The following is a 23,076-nucleotide window of genomic DNA, read 5'->3' on the forward strand; positions in this document are numbered from 1 at the left end:
CTTGCTGAGGAGGCACTCACCGGTGTTGGAGTTGGCTGAGGGTGGAGTCTGCAGGTGAGGGGAGGAGTATGCTGATGAGTCAAAGCTGCGCGGGGCAGATGGAGATGGAGGCAACATGCAGGAGTAGGAGGAGGCCGATTGGGGAGGGATGGACTGATCGTGGACAGGATGCGAGGTGAGGGGACACAGTGGAGAAAAGACACAAGAAGTAAGCTATTGTTCAGTCCAGTTCAAGTCAGTTCAGGTTCAGTTTGTTTTAAACATGCATAAGATACAATGTAATGCAGCACACAATTCCAGTTGTTTCATTACAGCACGGTCCGAAAAGGAGTAGGAAGAAGCAGAGCTTATTTAATCATACTCCTTTTCATACCATAGCAATTTTATCCAATTTACTTGTTCTCTGTAACAGAACAGTGAACAAATAAATAATAAATGCATAATATACCATAGCATGCATAAAAATATTGAATACATAAATAATTGTTGCCCCTTAAAATAAAATAAAAATAAAATAAAAAAAGGGTAGAATTCTTGTTCTGTGTACTTTGTGAACACTTGTAGTTGGAACAGTCTCTTAAAGTGAATCATATTGGTGCTTTGTTTGATTTCTTTGGTTAATCTGTTCCATAATTTAATTCCACATACTGATATACTGTTCCATAATTTAATTCCACATACTGATATATTGATATACTATAAAGCAGGGGTTCTCAAATGGGGGTACGCGTACCCCTGGGGGTACTTGAAGGTATGCCAAGGGGTACGTGAGATTTTTTGAAAATATTCTAAAAATAGCAACAATTAAAAAATCCTTTATGAATATATTTATTGAATAATACTTCAACAAAATATGAATGTAAGTTCATAAACTGTGAAAAAAATGCAACAATGCAATATTCAGTGGACATGTGGACATGTTCAATGAATATTGATGTTAAAGATTTCTTGTTTTGTGAAGAAATGTCTATTACAATCCCCAAAGATGGCACTTTAAGTTGATGATTACTTCTATGTGTAGAAGTCAATATTTATAATTGAATCACTTGTTTATTTTTCAACAAGTTTTTAATTATTATTTTTTTTTTTTTCCCAAATAGTTCAAGAAAGACCGCTACAAATGAGCAATATTTTGCACTGTTATACAATTTAATAAATCAGAAACTGATGACATAATGCTGTATTTTGCTTCTTTATCTCTTTTTTTTTTAGCCAAAAATGCTATGCTCTGATTAGGGGGTACTTGAATTAAAAAAAACCATCCCAGGCCCTGCGATGAGGTAGCGACTTGTCCAGGGTGTACCCCGCCTTCCGCCCGATTGTAGCTGAGATAGGCGCCAGCGCCCCCCGCGACCCCAAAAGGGAATAAGCGGTAGAAAGGGATGGATGGATCCCAGGGGGTACATCACTGAAAAAAGGTTGAGAACCTCTGCTATATAGGTTTGTTTATTAGCATGTTGGGTGTAGTAACAAGGTTTGACAGCTAGAGGGTGCTGGAGTGGCGTATTTTATACGCTCAGAAGCACAGTCACAATGTAATGAGACCCAATACAAAATGTTTATTAACCCAGAGGTAGAAGTAATTAGTTTTTATTTTTCTTTAAAATATATCATAGTTTGAATGAATGAATCAAATGAGTTTATTTCAGTCAAATAATCGTTTTTTTGTGTGTGATCAATTTAACAGCACAGATGGTACATATTAACAATCATACACATTGACACACACAAAAAGAAAAAAAAAATGACCGAAAAAGGAATAGGCTGAAGCCAAAGCTTATATCTGCTGATCCTGTATACTCGCTGAAAATTAGATTGCCTGGAACAATAAATCTTCAAAAAATCAATGGGATGAAAGAAATCGTTGCTATATTTTTGAATGTTCCATTATTTCATCTTTCAAAGCTTTGATTAACCTTACCGAATAACTACATGTATTTCACTCATCACTGAGCTCGTTCCACCATTTAACTCCTAAAACTTAAATACATTTCTATTTTGTACTCGTTCTTTACATATTTCAAAAATCAATATAGTTTGAAAGGATGCACAGCCATAGGAGGGTTTTTAATACTTGTATCCGGTCATGCAGCAAACGAGTCAAAACTATTACTTCTGAACAATTCATGCCAAAATAAATATAGTTGTATTTTAATGTAATAATAACAGGTTATTAATATTAATCATTGGAGTTGCATGCCTTTTGCATTACCTTATAGTTGTTGAGCCATATTACTTATTATAACAAATGAGTATTATGTCATATGAAAAAATATATCCATACCATTTTTTTCCAATTAGTCTATAGTAGTATACCTTTTTTGTATTTGTATGTACTGGTATACCATTTTGTTCAAATAGACAACAGCAGTGATTCTTAAATGGTGGTACAAAGAATCCTTTGCATTTGCAAAAACAGTGTTACTGTTCAAAATGGGTGTAATGTTACAGTGGCCAAAAATATTAAATATACATGGTAAAGGGGTTATATCATATATATTTTTTCTATATTCAAACACCTCTTTGTGGTCTACATAACATGTAATGGTGGTTATTTGGTGAAAAATCTGCATAGGTTTTGTTTCACAGGCCTATTTTCTAGCCACTTTTTTGCTCTTTTTCAGCTTGTTTTAAGAAGCAGAGTTGTTGGATGCAAATGATCTTCTCCTCACCACGTCCCGTCACGCTGGTGAGCGCGTGCTTTTTAAAAGTTAAAGTTAAAGTACCAATGATTGTCACACACACACTAGGTGGGGTGAAATTTGTTCTCTGCACTTGACCCATCCCCTTGTTCACACCCTGGGAGTTGAGGGGAGCAGTGAGCAGCAGTGGTGGCTACACTCGGGAATCATTTTGGTGATTTAACCCTCAATCAACTTTTATTTTTATTTTTTTTTATCTTTCTCGCTTTGATTGTGCATTATGGACATATGTAGTAGTATACCATTTGTCCATCCATATATGTTCTCCTGTGTTGGGGGGTTGGAGCCTATCCCAGCTGCAATCGAGCGGAAGGCAGAGTACTTCCGGGACAAGTTGCCACCAACACAGATAGACAGACAAGCATTCACACTAACATTCACACACTGGTGTCAGTTTAGTGTTGCCAATCAGCCTATGCATATATTTGGAGGAGGGAGGAAGCCAAAAAGGCCACCTGCTCAGTGGCCCTGAGATCGGTAGGTCGTCACTTCAAACCCCGGCCGAGTCATACCAAAGACTATAAAAATGGGACCCGTTACCTCCCTGCTTGGCACTCAGCATCAAGGCTTGGAATTGGGGGTTAAATCACCAAAGTGATTCCCGACCATAGCCACCACTGCTGCTCACTGCTCCCCTCACCTCCCAGGGGGTGAACAAGGGGATGGGTCAAATGCAGAGGACACATTTCACCACACCTAGTGTGTGTATGACAATCATTGGTACTTTAACTTTAACTTTTAAAAAGCACGCGCTCTAACCACTGCGCCACCATGGTCAATAGTGGTACACGTTTTTTTTCAATCAGTCTATAGCGGGGGTCGGCAACTAGAGCCGCACTTTAGCGCCGCCCTAGTGGCTCTCTGGAGCTTTTTCAAAAATGTATAAAAAATGTAAAAAGATAACGGGAAAAAAATATATTTTTTGCTTTAATATGGTTTATGTAGGTGGACAAACATGACACAAACCTCCCTAATTGTTATAAAACACACAATTTACATTAAACATGCTTCACTGATTCTAGAATTTGGCTAGTGCCGTTTTGTCCTACTAATTTTGCCGTCCTTGAACTCACCCTAGTTTGTTTACATGTATAACTTTCTCGACTTTCTAAGACGTGTTTTATGCCACTTCTTTTTCTGTCTCATTTTGTCCACCAAACTTTTAACGTTGTGCATAAATGCACAAATATGAGTTTTGTTGATGTCATTGACTTGTGTGGCGTGCTAATCAGACATATTTGGTGCAAGCTAAATGATGCTAACATGCTACATATTGCATCATTATGCCTCATTTGTTGGTATATTTGAGCTCATTTAGTTTTCTTTAAGTCCTCTTATTTCAATTTATATCTCATGACACACTATCTGTATGTAATATGGCTTTTAATTTTTTGCCGCTCCAGACAGATTTGTTTTTGTATTTTTGGACCAATATGGCTCTTTCAGCATTTTAGGTTGCCGACCCCTGGTCTATAGTCGTAGACATTTTTTTTTTTTTTTAAATGTGTCTATAGGCCAGTTTGATCAAGCTCTATGAACGCTGCCTATCAACAAGCAAGAAGTGAGTAGTGGTAGTATGTATCTTAAAGCTCAACAATTATTGAGCCCTATGAATTCTGCCAAGCAACATGTGAGTAGTTGTAGAAGCAACAGCAGTAGCCATATGCCATTTTGTCTTTGGCCTAAAGAGCAGTTCTAATTGATTCTGCCAAGCCACCAATTAGTGCCTGCATTTCTATAAGTAGTAGTAGTGCCAACAAATTTAAAGGGGAACTGCACTTTTATTAAATTTTGAAAAAGTCCACTTACAACGGAGCCTATGGGAGCCGCTCTAGTCTGACCTATAAAGCCCCTACATAACATCCAAACACCTCCATTAGGGTTTTACGTACATGATGTAAGTATATATGTACGGTAGTAACGGGCACATTTATCATAACATTTAATCTTTACATATTTTGATCATTTTAAGCATTATTTAAAAAACGCATCACACTTGCTTTTTTTCTTTCTTTATCCCTGATTACTGCTCACTGCAGACTACATGAGAGCCAACAAACATAATAAAACATAACTTACTGTACAAGGTCTGCTGTCATTAGGATGCAGACTGCTGGGATGTTCATATAGTCCAATTTAGATGAAAAATGTCTCATAATCTTTTTGAAGAAACAGGCTGTGGGTTGCACACCAAGTGTTTTTTCGTGTCGTTCTTGCCAGTTCTGGGTCCTAAACGGCTGTCAAAGTATCCCAACTTGTTGGATTATATTCTCAGCCATCTACTTTCCAGGTGAGATGCCTGATTTATGATCTAAAATAAACTTCCTGGGAGCTTAGGGAAGCGAGGAAACAGCAGGCCACTCGACGATGTAAACATAGGGACACGTGGTAGTGATCACGTCACCACTATAAATAGTTTGTCTGTGTTCGCACTTATATAACAACATCACTAATACTTGGTTAATATTCAAGTCTCAAAATGTAAATGGAGTATTGTTGGCGCTTTTTGAATGGTTATTTATTGGATTTTATGGGCAGAATAGAGGAGCTCCCATTGGCTCCGATGTTACTTAATTTTTTTGGATTACTTTATTTCAAAGGGGACAATGCAATTTCAAAAGACACATGACTACACTTGGTTAAAAAAGCCAGACAATTTCATAAAGCACATGACTACACTTGATTAAAAAAGCCAGAATTAGCCAGAAGGCTAGTTTTCCTCTGTAGTCCCCTGGCCATTATGTTAAAAAGGCAGTAGAATTACAATTTAAAAGAAAATAAAAGAAAGAGGGAGAAAAAGAAAAAAATAATATGATAAAAAAATAAAATACAACATCACAACATAACATTTATCTTAGCATCAAAACAGGCTCATCTTTTAGTGCTGGCAGCTGTAGGCATTTTCAATTTTTTTGTGAAGGCCTTGTAAGTTGTGACCAGTTTAACCTCCTCAGGTACTGAGGAGATGTTCTTAAGTTGATTTATTGTTTAGAATGCATTTTTAAAAATACATTCGTTGTCATGTCTCCCATAATGATTGTGAACGATAAGCAACATTTAAAAAAAGAAGTGCAATTCCCCTTTAAGCCCTATGAACCCTGCCTATCAATAAGCGAGAAGTGGTACTAGTTAGCTAGTACTATGCCATTTTTTTAATGCTCTATGGGGCTGTTCTCACTAAGCCCTGTTAAATCTGCCTAGCAACATGTTTGAATAGTAATGTGTCATGTTTTTCATTGGTCTATCGGGCAGTTATCATTGAGCCTCTATGAATTATTTGCAATTCCATAAAATTTGATTTCTATTAGTTTGGTGGTGATGGTGAGGAACGCAGGGCACTGGTGGAGGACTTTGTCACATGGTTTGGAAAGAACCACCTCCAGCTCAATGTGACGAAGACCAAGGAGCTGGTTGTGGACCTGGGAAGGAGGATTAGTACTCCGGCGACCCCTGTTTACATCAGGGAGGGTCGATGTGGACATGGTTGAGGATTATAAATACCTCGGAGTACACATGGACAACAACCTGAATGGGTCAAAACACGCTGAGGCCCTCTACAAGAAGGGACAGAGCCGCCTCTACTTCCTCAGGAGGCTAAGATCCTTCAACGTCTGTACAAAGATATTGAAGATGTTCTACGAGTCGGTGGTGGCTGGCGCTTTCTTGTATGCCGTGGCTTGCTGGGGCAGCGGGCTGAGAGTGAGGGACGCAAACAGACTGGACAAGTTGGTAGAGAAGGCCAATAATGTGGTGGGAGTGGAGCTGGACTCTCTGGCGGTGGTGTCAGAGAGGAGAAGTCTAGCAAAATCTCCTAGCTTTTATGGACAACACCTCCCACCCACTACACTCGGACCTTGCGGAGAGAATGAGCACGTTCAGTGGAAGGCTCAGACTCCCAAAATGTAACACGGAACGACACAAGAGGTCCTTCATACCGACAGACATCAGACTGTATAATGCAGTGGTTCTCAAATGGGGTTACGCGTACCCCTGGGGGTACTTGAAGGTATGCCAAGGGGTACGTGAAATAAAAAAATATATATATTCTAAAAATAGCAACAATTCAAAAATCCTTTATCAATCAATCAATGTTTATTTATATAGCCCTAAATCACCAATGTCTCAAAGGACTGTACAAACCATTACGACTACAACATCCTCGGAAGAACCCACATAAGGGCAAGGAAAACTCACACCCAGTGGGCAGGGAGAATTCACACCCAGTGGGACGCCAGTGACAATGCTGACTATGAGAAACCTTGGAGAGGACCTCAAATGTGGGCAACTCCCCCCCCCGGGGGGGGGACCGAAAGCAATGGATGTTTCTAAATATATGTATTGAATAATACTTCAACAAAATATGAATGTAAGTTCATAAACTGTGAAAATGATACAACAATGCAATATTTAGTGTTGACATCTAGATTTTTTTGTGGACATGTTCCATAAATATTGATGTCAAAGATTTCTTTTTTGTGAAGAAATGTTTAGAATGCAGTTGATGAATCCAGATGGATCTCTATTACAATCCCCAAAGAGGGCACTTTAAGTTGATGATTACTTCTATGTGTAAAAATCTTTATTTATAATTTAATCACTTGTTAATTTTTCAACCAGTTTTAGTTTTTTATATCTTTTTTCCAAAAAGTTCAAGAAAGACCACTACGAATAAGCAATGCTTTGCACTGTTTAACAATTTAATAAATCAGAAACTGATGACATAGTGCTGTATTTTACGTCTTTATCTCTGTTTTTCAACCAAAAATGCTCTGCTCTGATTAGGGGGTACTTGAATTAAAAAATTGCTCACAGGGGGTACATCACTGAAAAAAGGTTTAGAACCACTGGTATAACGCATATGTTCCTTCTTGACTGCACTTAAATGTAGAATATATGTAGAATATATTTATGTTATTCATATATTATATATATAATATATGTCATATATTATTTATTATTATTATTATTGTTTATTGCAAGCGAACTGTGGTGCTGAATTTCCCCCAGGGATCAATAAAGTACTTTCTATTCTATTCTATTCTATTCTATTCTATTCTATTTACAATGAACCATAGATGATTGTTGCATGTGTGAAACATAAAGTGAGTTTTAAGTGTTTGAGTTATTTCTCATTAACGCCACTAGTTAGTTTAGTTGGGTTTTGAATTCTTCCTGAATTAGAATTCAGTAAGTCAGGCTTAATATTGCTGATTATTGGCTGTGTAAAAGTAGACTAGGAATATAGTAAGGTGTTCTCCCGGAGGATGTCGTGCTTTGCAAAGTGCTGATATAGGATGAATCTAACCTGGACTCCAGATGAGAAAACTGACAGCGAGCTGTAGCTGGGCAGCGACGACTCAGCCTGACTCAACATGGACCCTGGAGGAAAGTCGAGAGAATAAAAAAGGAGAGAATCCTTTGTAAATTATAAAATTTGCAATGATGCTGTTTTAAAGCAAATAGAACAGCATTCACCTGAACTGCTGCCGTGCTGCTGATGATAGACGGATGTGTTGAAGGAGGTGGTTAGGGGGGCTTGGCTCTGAGAACAGGAGGTAACACCTCCTGACCTCCTTTGGTTGCGCAGCTTCTCCTCCCGCCTCCACTTGGCTCTCCGGTTGGAAAACCACACCTTGGAGGGTTGATCTCATGTTATTCCACAAACAAGATAGAAATGAAAGATGAAGGGTCCACCTCACCTGTATCCTGGCTTCAGGTAGATCAATCTTATTGGCCAGTCGCTCCCTTGCAAAGACATCTGGGTAATGTGTCCTTTCAAACTCTGTGAAGCAGATACAAGTCGTGCAGCGTTGAGTACAAAAAATGCAAGAAAAAGAACCATATTTTCCTTGGGATAGGATTCAATTAAATCATAACCTACAGTAAGTGTTTTTGTTTTTTTCCAGTTTCCTGCATTATATCACTGTTGACTAATTAAACGTTCCGTGGGAAACACAAATCAAGGAGGCTGAGCAATGTATCCTTACAACCGTTTTTGAAATATTTATCTGTTGCACTTTGTATGAATTATAGATGGTGATGGAACATGCGGAAAGTTCAAATGAAGGGACTCAAGATGAGGAGCTGCCTAAGCATTTTTATTTCAAAGTGGGGCTCTGAAGTCCCCACAGGTTTTCTACTTTTGTCATCAATATTTTGGCTCCCAAAAAGAACATGGATTTTTTCATTTTGTTTGTATTCGACCACACTTCCTGTACGTGACGATGTTATTTATTTTAAAATGATAATTTCTGTGTTCGACAAATGCAAACCTGCAAAATAACAATTTTTAGTTCGTGGATATCATTGACATAGAAATGGTAAATGTTTATACTTGCATAGCCCTTTTCTACATTTTTTTAATGAACTCAAAGCGCTTTGACACTATTTCCACATTCACCCATTCATACACACATTCACACACTGATGGCGGGAGCTGCCATGCAAGGCACTAACCAGGGCCAATCAGGAGTAAGCGTGAAGTGTCTTGCTCAAGAACACAACGGACGTGACTAGGATTGTAGAAGGTGGGGATTGAACCAGTAACCCTCAGATTGCTGGCACAGCCACTCTCGAAACTTTGCCACACCATCCCCAAATAATTTCTGTTGTCGACAAACGCAAACCTGCAAAAAGAACCATTTGTGGTTCATTGATATCATTGACAAAGGTACACTAGCTGTAGCTACAGATACATATGTTTATGAAAGCTATTTTTACTGCTAAAAGGCCAAAAATATTTCAACATCCATCCTTTTGATACTTTGATACTTTTATTAGTAGATTGCACAGTACAGTACATATTCCGTACATCCATCCATCCATTTTCTACCGCTTATTCCCTTTAATTGACCACTAAATGGTAACACTCGAATAAGTTTTTCAACTTGTTTAAGTCGGGGTCCACGTTAATCAATTCATGGTACAAATATATACTATCAACATAATACATAATCCTTACTGTAATGCCTGTGCTATTACTTCACTGACAAATACACCACATGGTGGCGTTCTCATTAATCAGGACTGACTTGAAGCATTCTTTACAGCAGTGGTTCTCAACTTTTTTTCAGTGATGTACCCCCTGTAAACATTTTTTTAATTCAAGTACCCCCTAATCAGAGCAAAGCATTTTTGGTTGAAAAAAAGAGATAAAGAAGTAAAATACAGCACTATGTTTATCAGTTTCTGATTTATTAAATTGTATAACAGTGAGAAATATTGCTCATTTGTAGTGGTCTTTCTTGAACTATTTGGAAAAAAAAGATATAAAAGTAACTAAAACTTTTAGAAAAATAAACAAGTGATTCAATTCTAAATAAAGATTTCTACACATAAATGTAATCATCAACTTAAAGTGCCCTCTTTGGGGATTGTAATAGAGATCCATCTGGATTCATGAACTTAATTCTAAATATTTCTTCACAAAAAAAGATTTATGGAACATGTCCACAAAAAATCTAGCTGTCAACTCTGAATATTGCATTTTTTGAACTTACATTCATATTTTGTTGAAGTATTATTCAATAAATATATTTATAAAGGATTTTTTAATTGTTGCTATTATAAAAATGTTTGTAAAAAATCTCACGTACCCCTTAGCATACCTTCAAGTACCCCCAGGGGTACACGTACCCCCATTTGAGAACCACTGCTCTACAGAATAACTTTAGGGCGTTGAACACAATTACCGACTAATCTGGTACACACCTATAGGGTGTCAAATTTGAAGAAGATTGGCTGCAAAACTTTAAAGTCATTTGTCTAAATAACGTAAGCTAGAAATGTCTTCCAAAGCATTTTGAAGGGAGGCATTATTAAATTCACCCAGAATAACTCTGTTTCATACATGACGCTAAAAATTAGGTAATTTCCCATGTAGCCAGTTAGCACATGCTTAACAAATCCATATTGCACACACCCCATAAATTAAGCCTGTCCGGCAAATTGTTCTAATTGGCTTGGTTATAATTGGCGTCTGTGTCAACACATGATTGTTATTGTGCCTCGGCCGTGCACTGAGGTCAGTGTACCTCATTAATGTCATTTGCACGGAGTGACCACACTGATACACTTCCACTCGGCTGCACAGTGGACATTGCGTCCTTATTTCGCTGGAGGGGCCCGCTGCAGCCATATCCAGTCAAGGGTGGGATTCTGATGCCTCTCCCTGGCTTTCTCTCTCTATGTGCATATGAGCAGACTTATCTTACTACATAATGCAGTTGCAGTAATGATGCTTTATCAAAACTCTGTTTATGCAGCCAGGGGGCCTTTTTTGGGAGAACGTCCAATACTGTAGTTGTGGTTTTAACTTATCTTCAGGAGCAACCGGGGTTGATTGCTGGAAGTTTGATAATATGCTCTCACTGGACATTTAATTAGGGATGCCTGCACAAAGTGGTATTCAATTACCAATGTTCATTTTCTGTTTTTTGCCAAAAGAGACCTTATATAAGTTAATTTAGGAGAAAAAAAATACTATAAAATGCTCTCAGTACAATGTGGCGCATTTCTAAATTAATGCCTGACTTAAGTTGGATGTCCCTCAATTGTGCATGTGTACCTAATGTTGTGGCAAGTATGTATACATCACGGTCGAAAAAGACAATAAAATGTTGGCTTTCGAACAATAGCATGAAATTAAAAAACAAAACAAAGCATTGTTTTGTTTTGTTTTACAATTTCTATACAGGTTTTGCAATTAGATCTCATTTGATTGTGTATGTGTACCTAATGTTGTGGCCAGTATGTACAATAACCCTACACATACACAAATAGAGTGGGGCCTCGATACCCACTACTTGCATATCAAAACAATATTGGACCATAAATAGATAAAAACTTGAACACAATTATCTTTATTTTTTATTCAGGTCTCGTATTACATCAAATTTGATTGTGCACGTGTGCCTAATGTTGTTGCCAGTATGTATAATCACCCTCCATAAAAAATTGGGCCTTCATATAAACTACTCGTAAGTCAAAACAACATTAGATTGCAATTTGAAAATACAATCGAGCATTGTATCTTTTTTTATACAGCTCTCATTCCATTGTGCATGTGTACTTAATGTTGTGGCCAGTAGGTACAATCACAGTTTGAAACAAATACCATTTGAGTCCTCACACAAACTACATGGAGGTCAAAACAACACTAGACTGCAATTTAAAATAAAAACTGAGCATTAATATATTTTTTGAATACAGGCCTTGTACTATATCACTTTTTATTTGTGCGTGTGTACTGTGATGTTGCGGCCAGTATGTAAACTCACACTAAAAATAGACAATACAATTTGGGCCTTTATATAAACTGCCTGCAGGTCAAAACAACATTAGACTCAAAAATACAACTGAGCATTATTATCTTTTTTGATAAAAGTCTAGTATTAGATCTCCTTCGATTGTGCATGTGTAGCTAAAGTTGTTGGTTGTTGTAAAAGCTATCCTACAATAAGTCAACAGGATTTCAACCTTCAGACGAAAAAAACATTAAAATGCAATTTTGAATCAAAACTGAAATGTATTATCTATTTTAATACAGGTCTTGTATTAAATCTTGTTCGATTGTGCATGTGTAAATATTGCTGTGGCCAGAAGGTACAATCACAGTACGAAAAGACAATATTTGGGTCATCACGTAAACTACCTACAGGTCAAAACAACATTAAAATCCTATGTATAATAAAAACTGAGATGTATTATCTATTTTAATACTGGTCTTGTATTAGATATTGTTCACTTGTGCATGTGTACCTAATGCTGTGGCCAGTAGCTACCATTAGAGTACGAAAAGACAAGATTTGGGTGCTCACGCAAATTACAAGCAGGTCAAAACAACAATAGACTGCAGTTGAAAAATCAAAATGAAAGATTGTAACCTTTTTTTGATACAAGTCTTGTATTTAATCTATTTAGCCTGTTTCCCTAACATAGGGTGAGCAAAACTTTTTCCACATCAAAGAATGCAGGGGCCATTTTTCAGTTTCAGTTTCAGTTTCAGTTTCAGTTTCAGTTTCAGTTTATTTCGACCATGCATACAAGACAATGTAATACAGCACACAATTACAGTTGTTTCATTACAGCACATTCGAAAAGGAGTAGGAAGAAGCAGAGCTTATTTATTTCTACCCCTTTTCATACCATAACAATTTTATCAAATTTCCTTGTTCTCTGTAACAGAACAGTGAACAAATAGATAATATACCATAATAAGCATACAAATATTAAATACATAAATAATCCTTGTCTCAATTTAAAAAAAAAAAAATGAAAAAAAAATGTTTGAAGATGTTCATCATAATTCCTGTTCTGTGTACTTGTGAACACTTGTAGTTTGAACAGTCTCTTAAAGTGAATCATATTGGGGCTTTGTTTGATTTTTTTACTTAATCCATTCCATAATTGAATTCCACATACAGATATGCTAAAGGTTTTAAGTGTTGTACGTGCATACACATGTTTTGAATTAGATTTTCCTCTTAGGTTATATTTCTCCTATTTTGTTGAGAAGAATTGTTGTACATTCTTGGGCAGCAGGTTATAGTTTGCTTTGTACACCATTTTAGCTGTTTGCAAATGCACCAAATCGTTGAATTTCAATAATTGTGATTTAATAAATAAAGGGTTTGTATGTTCTCTATATCCAACATTATGTATTATTCTAATATATCTTTTTCGTAACACAGTTGGTAAATGAAGTGTACTTTTGTCGTTGTTTCCCCATATTTCTACGCAACAACTCGGATATGGCAACACTAGCAAGCAGTAGAGAATATTAAGTGATTTTTTGGTCTGGAACATAATTTTGCTTTACTCACTATTGATGTGTTTATTGCTACTTTATGTTGTATATGTTTTACATGATATTTACTGGGGCTGTGAATCTTTGGGTGTCCCACGATTCGATTCAATATCGATTGTTGGGGTCACGATTCGATAACATATCGATTTTTTCGATTCGATTCTCGATTCAAAAACGATATTTTTCCGATTCAAAACGATTCTGTATTCATTCAATACATAGGATTTCAGCAGGATCTACCCCAGTCTGCTGACATGCAAGCAGAGTAGTAGATTTTTTTTAAAAAAGCTTTTGTAATTGTAAACGACAATGTTTTATCAACTGATTGCAATAATGTACATTTGTATTAACTTTTGAACAAACCAAAAATATGACTTATTTTATCTTTGTCAAAATATTGGACACAGTGTGTTGTCAAGCTTATGAGATGCGACGCAAGTGTAAGCCACTGTGACACTATTGTTCTTTTTTTTATTTTTATAAATGTCTAATGATAATGTCAATGAGGGATTTTTAATCACTGCTATGCTGAAATTATAACTAATATTGCTACTGTTGTTGATAATATTCATTTTTGTTTCAGTACTTTTGGTTTGTTCTGTGTCGTGTTTGTGTCTCCTCAATTGCTCTGTTTATTGCAGTTCTGAGTGTTGCTGGGTCAGGTTTGGTTTTGGAATTGAATTGCATTGTTATGGTATTGATGTGTATTGGTTTGTTGGATTGATAAAAATAACAAAAAAAAACAAAAAACGATTTTTTAAAAATGAGAATCGATTCTGAATCGCACAACGTATTCGAATTGATTTTTTTCCCACATCCCTAATATTTACTATTCATTTTAGTTGTTTCCCTATATTTCTACACCATAATTCAGATATGGTAAAACTAGTGTATCACTTTAGCTTATTTGAGCACAAAACCAAATCAATGTATGTCAAGGTATGTTCGTATAATTTATCTAAAAAAAAAAAAAAAGCAAACAGCTTTCAGTCGCCTGACATTTCAACTTTTGATAATCGAGCTTTATTTCTTGTGGGGGCGCAAATAGCCTACGGGCAGCACTTTAGAGGCCCTTGCCTGAAGCCAATGCAACACGCTGTGAGTCAGGACGAGCCGACTGACCGTAAAGCATGATAGCGACGTTTGCGTGCTGTGTCCTGACCTTTCTCCAGCGCCTCGATCTGCTCCTGCGTGAAGCTGGTGCGGTTCCTCTGCAGCTTCCGCTTGAGCTGCAGCCTCAGTTGCGACTCCTCGCCCTCGTCCCTCTCCACGGGCACGCCTCCCCCTCGGCCCGGGCCTCCTCCTCCTCCTCCGGCACCTACCACCTCACCTCCCATGCCGCCTTCCGTATCCAGCAGGCAGCCCTCGGACACTGGGGACGGGGTGAAAAAATGGCCTTGGTGAAAAGTCCTTTTCAAGCGTCTCTTGTAAAAAGGTCTCACCTGTGCTGTGTTGAGTCTGTACACCGGTGGGGTCATGGTACCAGTTGTTAGGCCCGCTCCAGTTCGAGCCACTCTGCAGGTTGAGCATGGTTAACTTCTCATACATACTACAAGTGTCCCGACCACCATGGAGAGCAAAGCAGCGGTCCTGCCGTGTGTGCGTGCTCGCCCCCTGTTTACTGTCACTTTGGGCTCCTGGCGCCGTCCCTTCGATCCTCCGACTCGTCCTCCTGCAAGTGGGGGTGTGGGGGGAGAAGTAGCGAAGGACGACGACAAGAAGGAGGAGGAAGGAGGAGGGGTTCATATCGCATGAGTTCACACATGGTCGGCATTGTGGCGAATTAGCCTCATGATGACAGACAGAAATGGAGTTAGTTACATGCCGGCTGTCGTAACGTGTGTGTGTTATACATTGGAATGCTGGTATACCTTTGGGAGCCAAGGTACATTAGAAGCCACTCTGGAAGCCGTGACATTTATTATGCTACTGGCTTTTAGCTTTGCTGATAACGCCCGGCATGCGTGGTAGACATCCATTAGGGTTCGGGTTAGAAGAACTTCGCATAAAATGCTGGCGAAAGTCAAAACTCTTATCATTGTTTGCGTCCAAATTCAACAAACTTTCGTCTCGTCGTATCTTTACCCGATGTTTTAGATGCTTTAGATCAGGGGTCTCAAACACACTTTACCTGGGAGCCACTGGATGCAGAGTCTGGGTGAGGCTGGGCCGCAAGAAAATATTTCTTTAAAAAAATGTGCATACTCCTCAGCATGTCTAGTTGTATAATGACGTTTCAAATTGTATCCTTTCTCTGTGCAAACAAGACACGTCGGGGGGCCCCTGTGCTCAACAAAGAAATATTGCATCTCCCACTTTTCCTGGAATTTTCTTTGCACATCACTAACCCTTCTCTTCACTGAGAAAGACATGTTTGGGGTTGTGGAATATATTTGTATTGAGCCGACGCACAGTGAATAATGTTATTTCCGCAACGCGTGTGGTTCGGTTTTTCCTCCCTACAGCAACACGGCGGTCGGCGGATAATAGCCGGGAAAGTACCAGGATAGCAAGCGCAAAAAAGTGACGGCTCCCAGAGTGTTATCCGGCGTCATATAGAAATATATATAGTGTTCATTGTGCAAAGCAATGCAAAATAAAAAATAAGAAAAACAAAAAACGGTTTGAATTGGTCCAGGTTATCGGGGAATGTTATTACTGACGGACAGGTCTCCCGTCCAAAGGCAAAACCTAGTAACTAACTTCTCGCTGATTTTGAGAAAACAAAGGAAAATCTATCTTGATGCTGTCTTACAAAGATCTACAAATTCATCAAACCTATAGATGTTTTCTTGAGCTTTCATTTTCTTGGCGATCGAGCCATGGATTGAATCTGCTCTCATGAACGTGTGCCCTTTCTCCAGATATTTTATCACAATCTCGGGTGGGCCCCATTCTGCGTTTGCACATTAGGCAAGAGCCGTGTACACCGTCCAGTTTTTATTTTGACCTCCACAGTTATCTGCCCAAAAGAGTATGAAAGGGGAAGAATCAAGGACAATACATTTAATGAAGGTGCTTGCAACGTCCTGGGCCAATCTTCCAAATATCCCCTCGTGCCATAATATCACATAATCAGGTTGACCATTGGCCCCCATTCGTGCAAATGTCTCATTAAAGACAATAAGGTGACTGACAAAGAAGCTCCGATTGGTCCCTTGAGATACTAGGTTTTTTCTGTTGTATCTCAGGGTTATGTGGTAGTTGCTAGGTCCTGCCATGCGCGTAACAGCTTACCGGAACAAATTACAATATCGCATACACTAATGTAAAGCATATCACCTAGGAACTCCAAAATTATTATCAGCTCAGTTTTGACCAAAATTGAGTTACTGGGTTTTGCCTTTGGACGGGAGAGGTGTCGCGGTGTGACTGCAACCAGGCACGTAAGAAAACCCTCGTGTCCATGGCAACGTCTCTGTCGCTTTCACTCATTTGCCGCTTTTCCACTAACGCAGGGGTAGGCAACCCAGAACGTTGAAAGAGCCATTTTGGACCCAAATAACACAAGGTTGTCAAGCACCACCAAACTCGCAGCCGCACTAACATTAAACTTTCATATTAAGGTGTGGGCCACAAAATAACATCTCGCGGGCAGCAATTGGCCCGCGGGGTGCATGTCTGAGACCCCTGCTTTAGATAAAAGGATGGCGGTGTTGACTTTCCGGCCGGATGTCAGCGACCCCAACATGGACCCGTTTTCCAAAATCACAGCGTTGAACTTATATGACAGAAAAGAAAGTTTGCAACTTACAATGAGTGTCAAGGCGAGAGGCGTCCCACGTATACCTTGATGACCCTGATCCCCCCGCGTCCTCTTGTTCTCCAGCTTTGTTGACAACACTGTGTGCGAACATGCGAGGGTGCAGAGGAGAGAGACGGAGGAAGTGGAAGAGGGCGGCGGCGCGGGAGGGGAGGGTGCTCTGGAGAGAAATGCGTCTGCGGGCGCTCTTGTCCTCGGAGCGATGGCGAGAGAGAGAGAGAGAGAGAGGGATGGAGAGAGAGAGGGAGGGAGAGGGCCACCGAGGGGTGACAATGTGAGTCAACATCAGTGTCAAGTTTGAACTTAATGCCAGCAAGAGGAGGAGGGGGGGAGGCGCGCACACAGAGTCCAGCATGAGGCGCACATAATGGAGATAGAGCAATGATGAATACATGATGGGGTCACATTTTCAACACATCATGCCAATATAGTTGGAGAAGAATGAATACTGAATCAGAAAATCTTTATTTTTTTATTTTTTCCAAACTAAAGAATCCTTAAAAACAGTACTAGGAATGGTGCTTCAGTGTAACGTCTATCCAGCTTTGAAGTATGGTGAGTAGCATCAGACATTAAAGAGCAGTTGGAAAGATGTGTTTTTTTGTTTGTTTTTTAAACGAATGAGGATTTCCTGGATGGACAAAAAGAAACAACGAGGAGGTTCGACAAAGAGATGAGAGAAAGTTGGTGAAAGTGATGGCCAATGAGGTTCTTATAGGACAGGTGATCAGAAAAGGTGGTATGGAAACGATAGAGGGAAAGAAGGGTAGAAAGAAAGGTAATGGATACTATGGGTGATTGGCTATAGCAGAAGGATGTGTACAGTACAGTAAAACATCAGAAAGTGGCGTTTGTTTAGAAAACACGAAACAGGAATTTGTGGCGATCCGTGATCAACATACCATATTTTTCGGAGTATAAGTCGCACCTGCCGAAAAGGCATAATAAATAAGGAAAAAAAACATATATAAGTCGAACTGGAGCATGGGTGTCAAACTCTGGCCTGCGTGCCAAATTTGGCCCGCCGAGTAATTTAATTTGGCCCTTGAGGCAATAATAAATTAACATTAGAGCTGGCCCGTCGGTATTATACAGTATCACCGCATTCAACGCTAATTCTTACACTTGCCAACCGTCCCGATTTTTCCAGGAGAATCCCGAATTTTATTGCCTTCCCCGAAAATCTCCCAGGGTAACCATTCTCCCGAATTTCCACCCGGACAACAGTATTGGGGGTGTGCCTTAAAGGTACTTCTTTTAGCATCCTCTACAACCTGTCGTCACGTCCACTTTTCCTGCATACAAACAGCGTGCCGCCCCAGTCACGTAATATATGCGGCTTCTACACACACACACAAGGGAATGCAAGGCATTCTTGGTCAACAGCCATACAAGTCACACTGAGGGTGGCCGTAAAAACAACTTTAACACTGTTACACCACACTGTGAACCCACACCAAACAAGAATGATAAACACATTTCGGGAGAACATCCGCACCGTAACACAACATAAACACAGAACAAATACCCAGAACCCCTTGCAGCACTAACTCTTCCGGGACGCAACAGTATACACCCCCGCTACCAACAAAACTCGATTTTGCATGTCACTATAAAGTTATATAAGCCTTGCTTGTTCAATATTCAATGCAAAACTTGTTTGGATCCCTATTAAGAGGTTAAGTTGTTCAACTTTGGCCCGCGGCTTTGTTCAGTTTAGAATTTTGGCCCACTCTGTATTTGAGTTTGACACCCCTGCACTGGAGTATAAGTCGCATTTTTGGGGAAATTTATTTGATACAACCCAACACCAAGAATAGACATGAATGTGAGTGGGAATGTTGTCTGTCTATCTGTGTTGGCCCTGCGATGAGGTGGCGACTTGTCCAGGGTGTACGCCGCCTTCCGCCCGATTGTAGCTGAGATAGGCGCCAGCGCCCCCCGTGACCCCAAAAGGGAATAAGCGGGAGAAAATGGATGGATGGAAATAAAATAAATAAAGAATAGTGAACAACAGGCTGAATAAGTGTACGTTACATGATGCATAAATAACCAACAGAGAAGGTGCCTGGTATGCTAACGTAACATATTATGGTAAGAGTCATTCAAATAACTTTAACATATAGAACATGCTATACGTTTAGCAAACAATCTGTCACTCCTAATCGCTAAATCCCATTAAATCTTTTACGTCTAGTCTCTTACGTAAATGAGCTAAATAATACTATTTGATATTTTACGGTAATGTGTTAATAATTTCACACATAAGTCGCTCCTGAGTATAAGTCGCACCCTTGGCCAAACTATGAAAAAAACTGCGACTTATAGTCTGAAAAATAAAAATAAAATGAAAAAAGTCCTTTGTCCCACACGCTATTAGACTGTACAACTCCTCTCTGGGGATGGGGGAAAGGGGTACTAGGATGACAGGGGATGCAAAACAATAACAGTGCAATACGTTTTCATAACATGGTCACTACTGCATAGTCTCTCTTATTATATTCTTATTTTACTGTTATATTTTAATTCTCAGTGTTGCTTTTTAATTTTATTCTTATTGTAATATTTCTCTATTATGTTTCTATTATAACCCCATTATTTACTTTTTACTGTTTGATTGATCTCAACTCTGTACACTGTTGCTGGAATTTTTAATTTTCCTGAAGGAATCAATAAAGTAATATCTATCTATCTATCTAAATATGGTATATATTGGGATACAGTATATATTAATTGCTATATAGGGATTTTTATTATTTTTTTTATATTTTTTACTGATATAATTCTATGCATGATTTGAATGTGAGTGTGGATGAAGTCTGTCTATCTGTGTTGGCCCTGTGATTAGGGGGCGACTTGTCCAGGGTGTACTCCGCCTTCCGCCCGAATGCACCCGCGACCCCAAAAGGGACAAACGTTAGAAAATGGATGGATGGATGGGATTTAATTAAAATTAAATTAGTTATCCTATCTTTTTATTTCAAATAAAATCAGGTTGTCAGTTTTATTGTCTTGTAATTGATTTATTTGGGATTTATTTTAAACATGCACTACAAAATATTTACCCCGTTGTCATAGTTAAAAATAAATGAAGAACATAGTATATTTCAATTTATAAGTAATGAAACTTGCTCAGAATTAATTTTATTCACCCTGCTTGATATAATTCCACAAGGGGACATTCACTTTTTTAACTGTAAAATTAAATAGCGCGGAACTAATATGTGTAGTATTATTTATATAGCACTCATAATACACAGCAATTATTTATCCACTGCATGAGTTTGAGACGATGTGTACATAACTAAATTAGCTTACATCACATTAAATTCTCAATAAAAACAGAAATATTTATATAAATCTAACAATAACTGACTTATATGAGGTTGAATGGTTTAAATTAAAGATGATTTTCTACAATAAATGTATGTTATTCTGTGTTTGTTTGGACTTCACCTCATCTTTAATTAATTAGCAGGTGTTCATTGTGTGTGTGACTTCATTCATTTAAGTGAGCAAGCACAATAGTAAAATACACTTCAGGGTAAAGTAGCAAATAATAATAATAATAATAATAATAATAATAATGATAGTAAAAATAATAAACACTTTGCTTTGCCACATCAGTGTCCAGTCAAAGTCAGGAACCACAAACAAAGGAACCAGGCTGAAGTAGCACCTACTTAAAGTTGGCCACACACACACACACACATGCACGCACACAAACACAAAGGCCTGATGTGAGGTGTAAGTAATGACGCAGGTATGACGGTATGTATGCAGCATCAAGCAGCGCGGTTTAAATATATCTCTTAGCTGGAAGATGGAGGCAGAGGCTAGAGATGGAGGGAGCCAAGAGGAAGTATGTGACTTTGGGGTGGGTGCAGGGACTCAGGGATGGGGAGGGTGCCAGCTTGTTTTATTTCCGGTTGACAAGACTTTGCGCTCCCTTTCTCTCTGTCGCTCCCTCTCTCTTTCATACTCGCCTATTCTTTCTACGCCTCTGCACCCCACCCCACCACCGTTGCTATCCTCCACCTCTTTCTCAGAGGTTCATCACGTTCACAGCCTCTTAAAGAATCAAGACTCTCTCATATCAGATAACATTACGCCATTATTTCTTTAGTTGTTTCTTTCAACCCTGTTGTATATAACTTTGACACTTGACCTTAAGCTTTATGGTTGAACCAATGTGTAATAATTAGCTCTATATGTGACTGCATTTGATCTTCTAAAAGTGCTCTTAAACCTGTAGACTGATGTGTATATCATTGCATATTTTATGCAAAAGTATGTTTCAACAAGGAGGTCATATTTCTTAATATATGCAAAAAAAACAAAACTTAAACTTTAGGGGTGAAAAGCCATCCATCCATCCATCCATTTCCTACCGCTTATTCCCTTTGGGGCTGCGGGGGGCGCTGGCGCCTATCTCAGCTACAATCGGGCGGAAGCCATATCCTGGAAATGCACCTTTATCTGGATTTTCACCATTTTTTCCTTATCAGAGTAAAAGTACCACAAAAAAAGTATTTTTCTAATTATTTTTTTTTTCACATTCATCTAGATCACAGGTGTTAAAGTCAAGGCCAGGGGGCCACATCTGGCCCACCACATCATTTTAGGGGCGGCATGGTGAAGTGCAGGGGTCGGCAACATTTACCACTCAAAGAGCCATTTCGACCCGTTTCACAAAAAAAAGAAATCAATGGGAGCCACAAAACTTTTGAAATTTAAAATTAAATAATACTGCATAAAAAGTTTTTTTTTGCTTTGTGCTATGTATTAACCAGGGGTCTCAGACACGCAGCCCGCACCTTAGTATGAAAATGTAATGCTAGTGCGGCCCACGAGATTTATACGATGCTGCTTGACAACATCACACTTGCCAACCCTCCCAATTTTTCCAAGGGGACTCCCAAATTTCAGAGCAACTATTCTCTAATGTCTGCTGAATTATACATTAACATTAAAATAAGGGCGCACTATGACGGTGGTGCATCTAGCACACTCTACAACAGTGGTTCCCGAATGGGGTACGTGTACCCCTGGGGGTACTTGAAGGTATGCCAAGGGGTACGTGAGATTTTTTTATAAATATTCTAAAAAAAGCAGCAACTTAAAAATCCTTTATGAATATATTTATTGAATAATACTTCAACAAAATATGAATGTAAGTTCATAAACTATGAAAAAAATACAATAATGCAATATTCAGTGTTGACAGCTAGTTTTTTTGTGGACATGTTCCATAATTATGTTAAAGCTTTCTTTTTTTGTGAAGAAATGTTTAGAATTAAATTGATGAATCCAGATGGATCTCTATTACAATCCCTAAAGAGGGCACTTTAAGTTGATGATTACTTCTATGGGTAGAATTTTGTTTTCATATAATTGAGTCACTTGTTTATTTTTTTGTTATTTTTATATCTTTTTTTCCAAATAGTTCAAGAAAGACCACTACAAATGGGCAATATTTTGCACTGTTATACAATTTAATAAATCAGAAACTGATGACATAGTGCTGTATTTTACTTCTTTATCTCTTTTTTTCAACCAAAAATGCTTTGCTCTGATTAGGGGGTACTCTAATTAAAAAAAATGTTCAGAGGGGCTACGGTTACATCACTGAAAAAAGGTTGAGAACAACAGCTCTACAACATGAATTAACATCTCGCCGGCCAAGTCACTGGTTGTATGTGGCTCCTGCTGACGCACGTTAGTGATTACAAGGCTGTATAAACAACTTTAACACTGTTACAAATATGCGCCACACTGTGAACCCACACCAATCAAAAATGACA

At 38.6% G+C, this 23,076-nt stretch overlaps 1 protein-coding gene across 1 annotated transcript in view; it reads right to left on the minus strand.

Moving 5' to 3' along the window:
- Window positions 1-17,431, minus strand: part of mmp25b (matrix metallopeptidase 25b) — a 58,735-nt gene extending 41,304 nt beyond the window's left edge. Inside the window, exons 1-7 of the mRNA XM_061909834.1 lie at window positions 17,264-17,431; window positions 14,952-15,181; window positions 14,672-14,881; window positions 8,402-8,484; window positions 8,178-8,334; window positions 8,008-8,081; window positions 21-153 (exon numbers count right to left, since the gene is read on the minus strand). Coding sequence (XP_061765818.1) covers window positions 21-153; window positions 8,008-8,081; window positions 8,178-8,334; window positions 8,402-8,484; window positions 14,672-14,881; window positions 14,952-15,057 — 763 coding nt within the window. The 5' untranslated portion in view covers window positions 15,058-15,181; window positions 17,264-17,431. The remainder of the gene's footprint in view (window positions 1-20; window positions 154-8,007; window positions 8,082-8,177; window positions 8,335-8,401; window positions 8,485-14,671; window positions 14,882-14,951; window positions 15,182-17,263) is intronic.
- Between the last annotated feature and the right edge of the window lie 5,645 nt (window positions 17,432-23,076).

This window comes from Nerophis ophidion, linkage group LG08 (genome assembly GCF_033978795.1).
Source record: "Nerophis ophidion isolate RoL-2023_Sa linkage group LG08, RoL_Noph_v1.0, whole genome shotgun sequence".
Classification (NCBI taxonomy): Eukaryota; Metazoa; Chordata; class Actinopteri; order Syngnathiformes; family Syngnathidae; genus Nerophis; species Nerophis ophidion.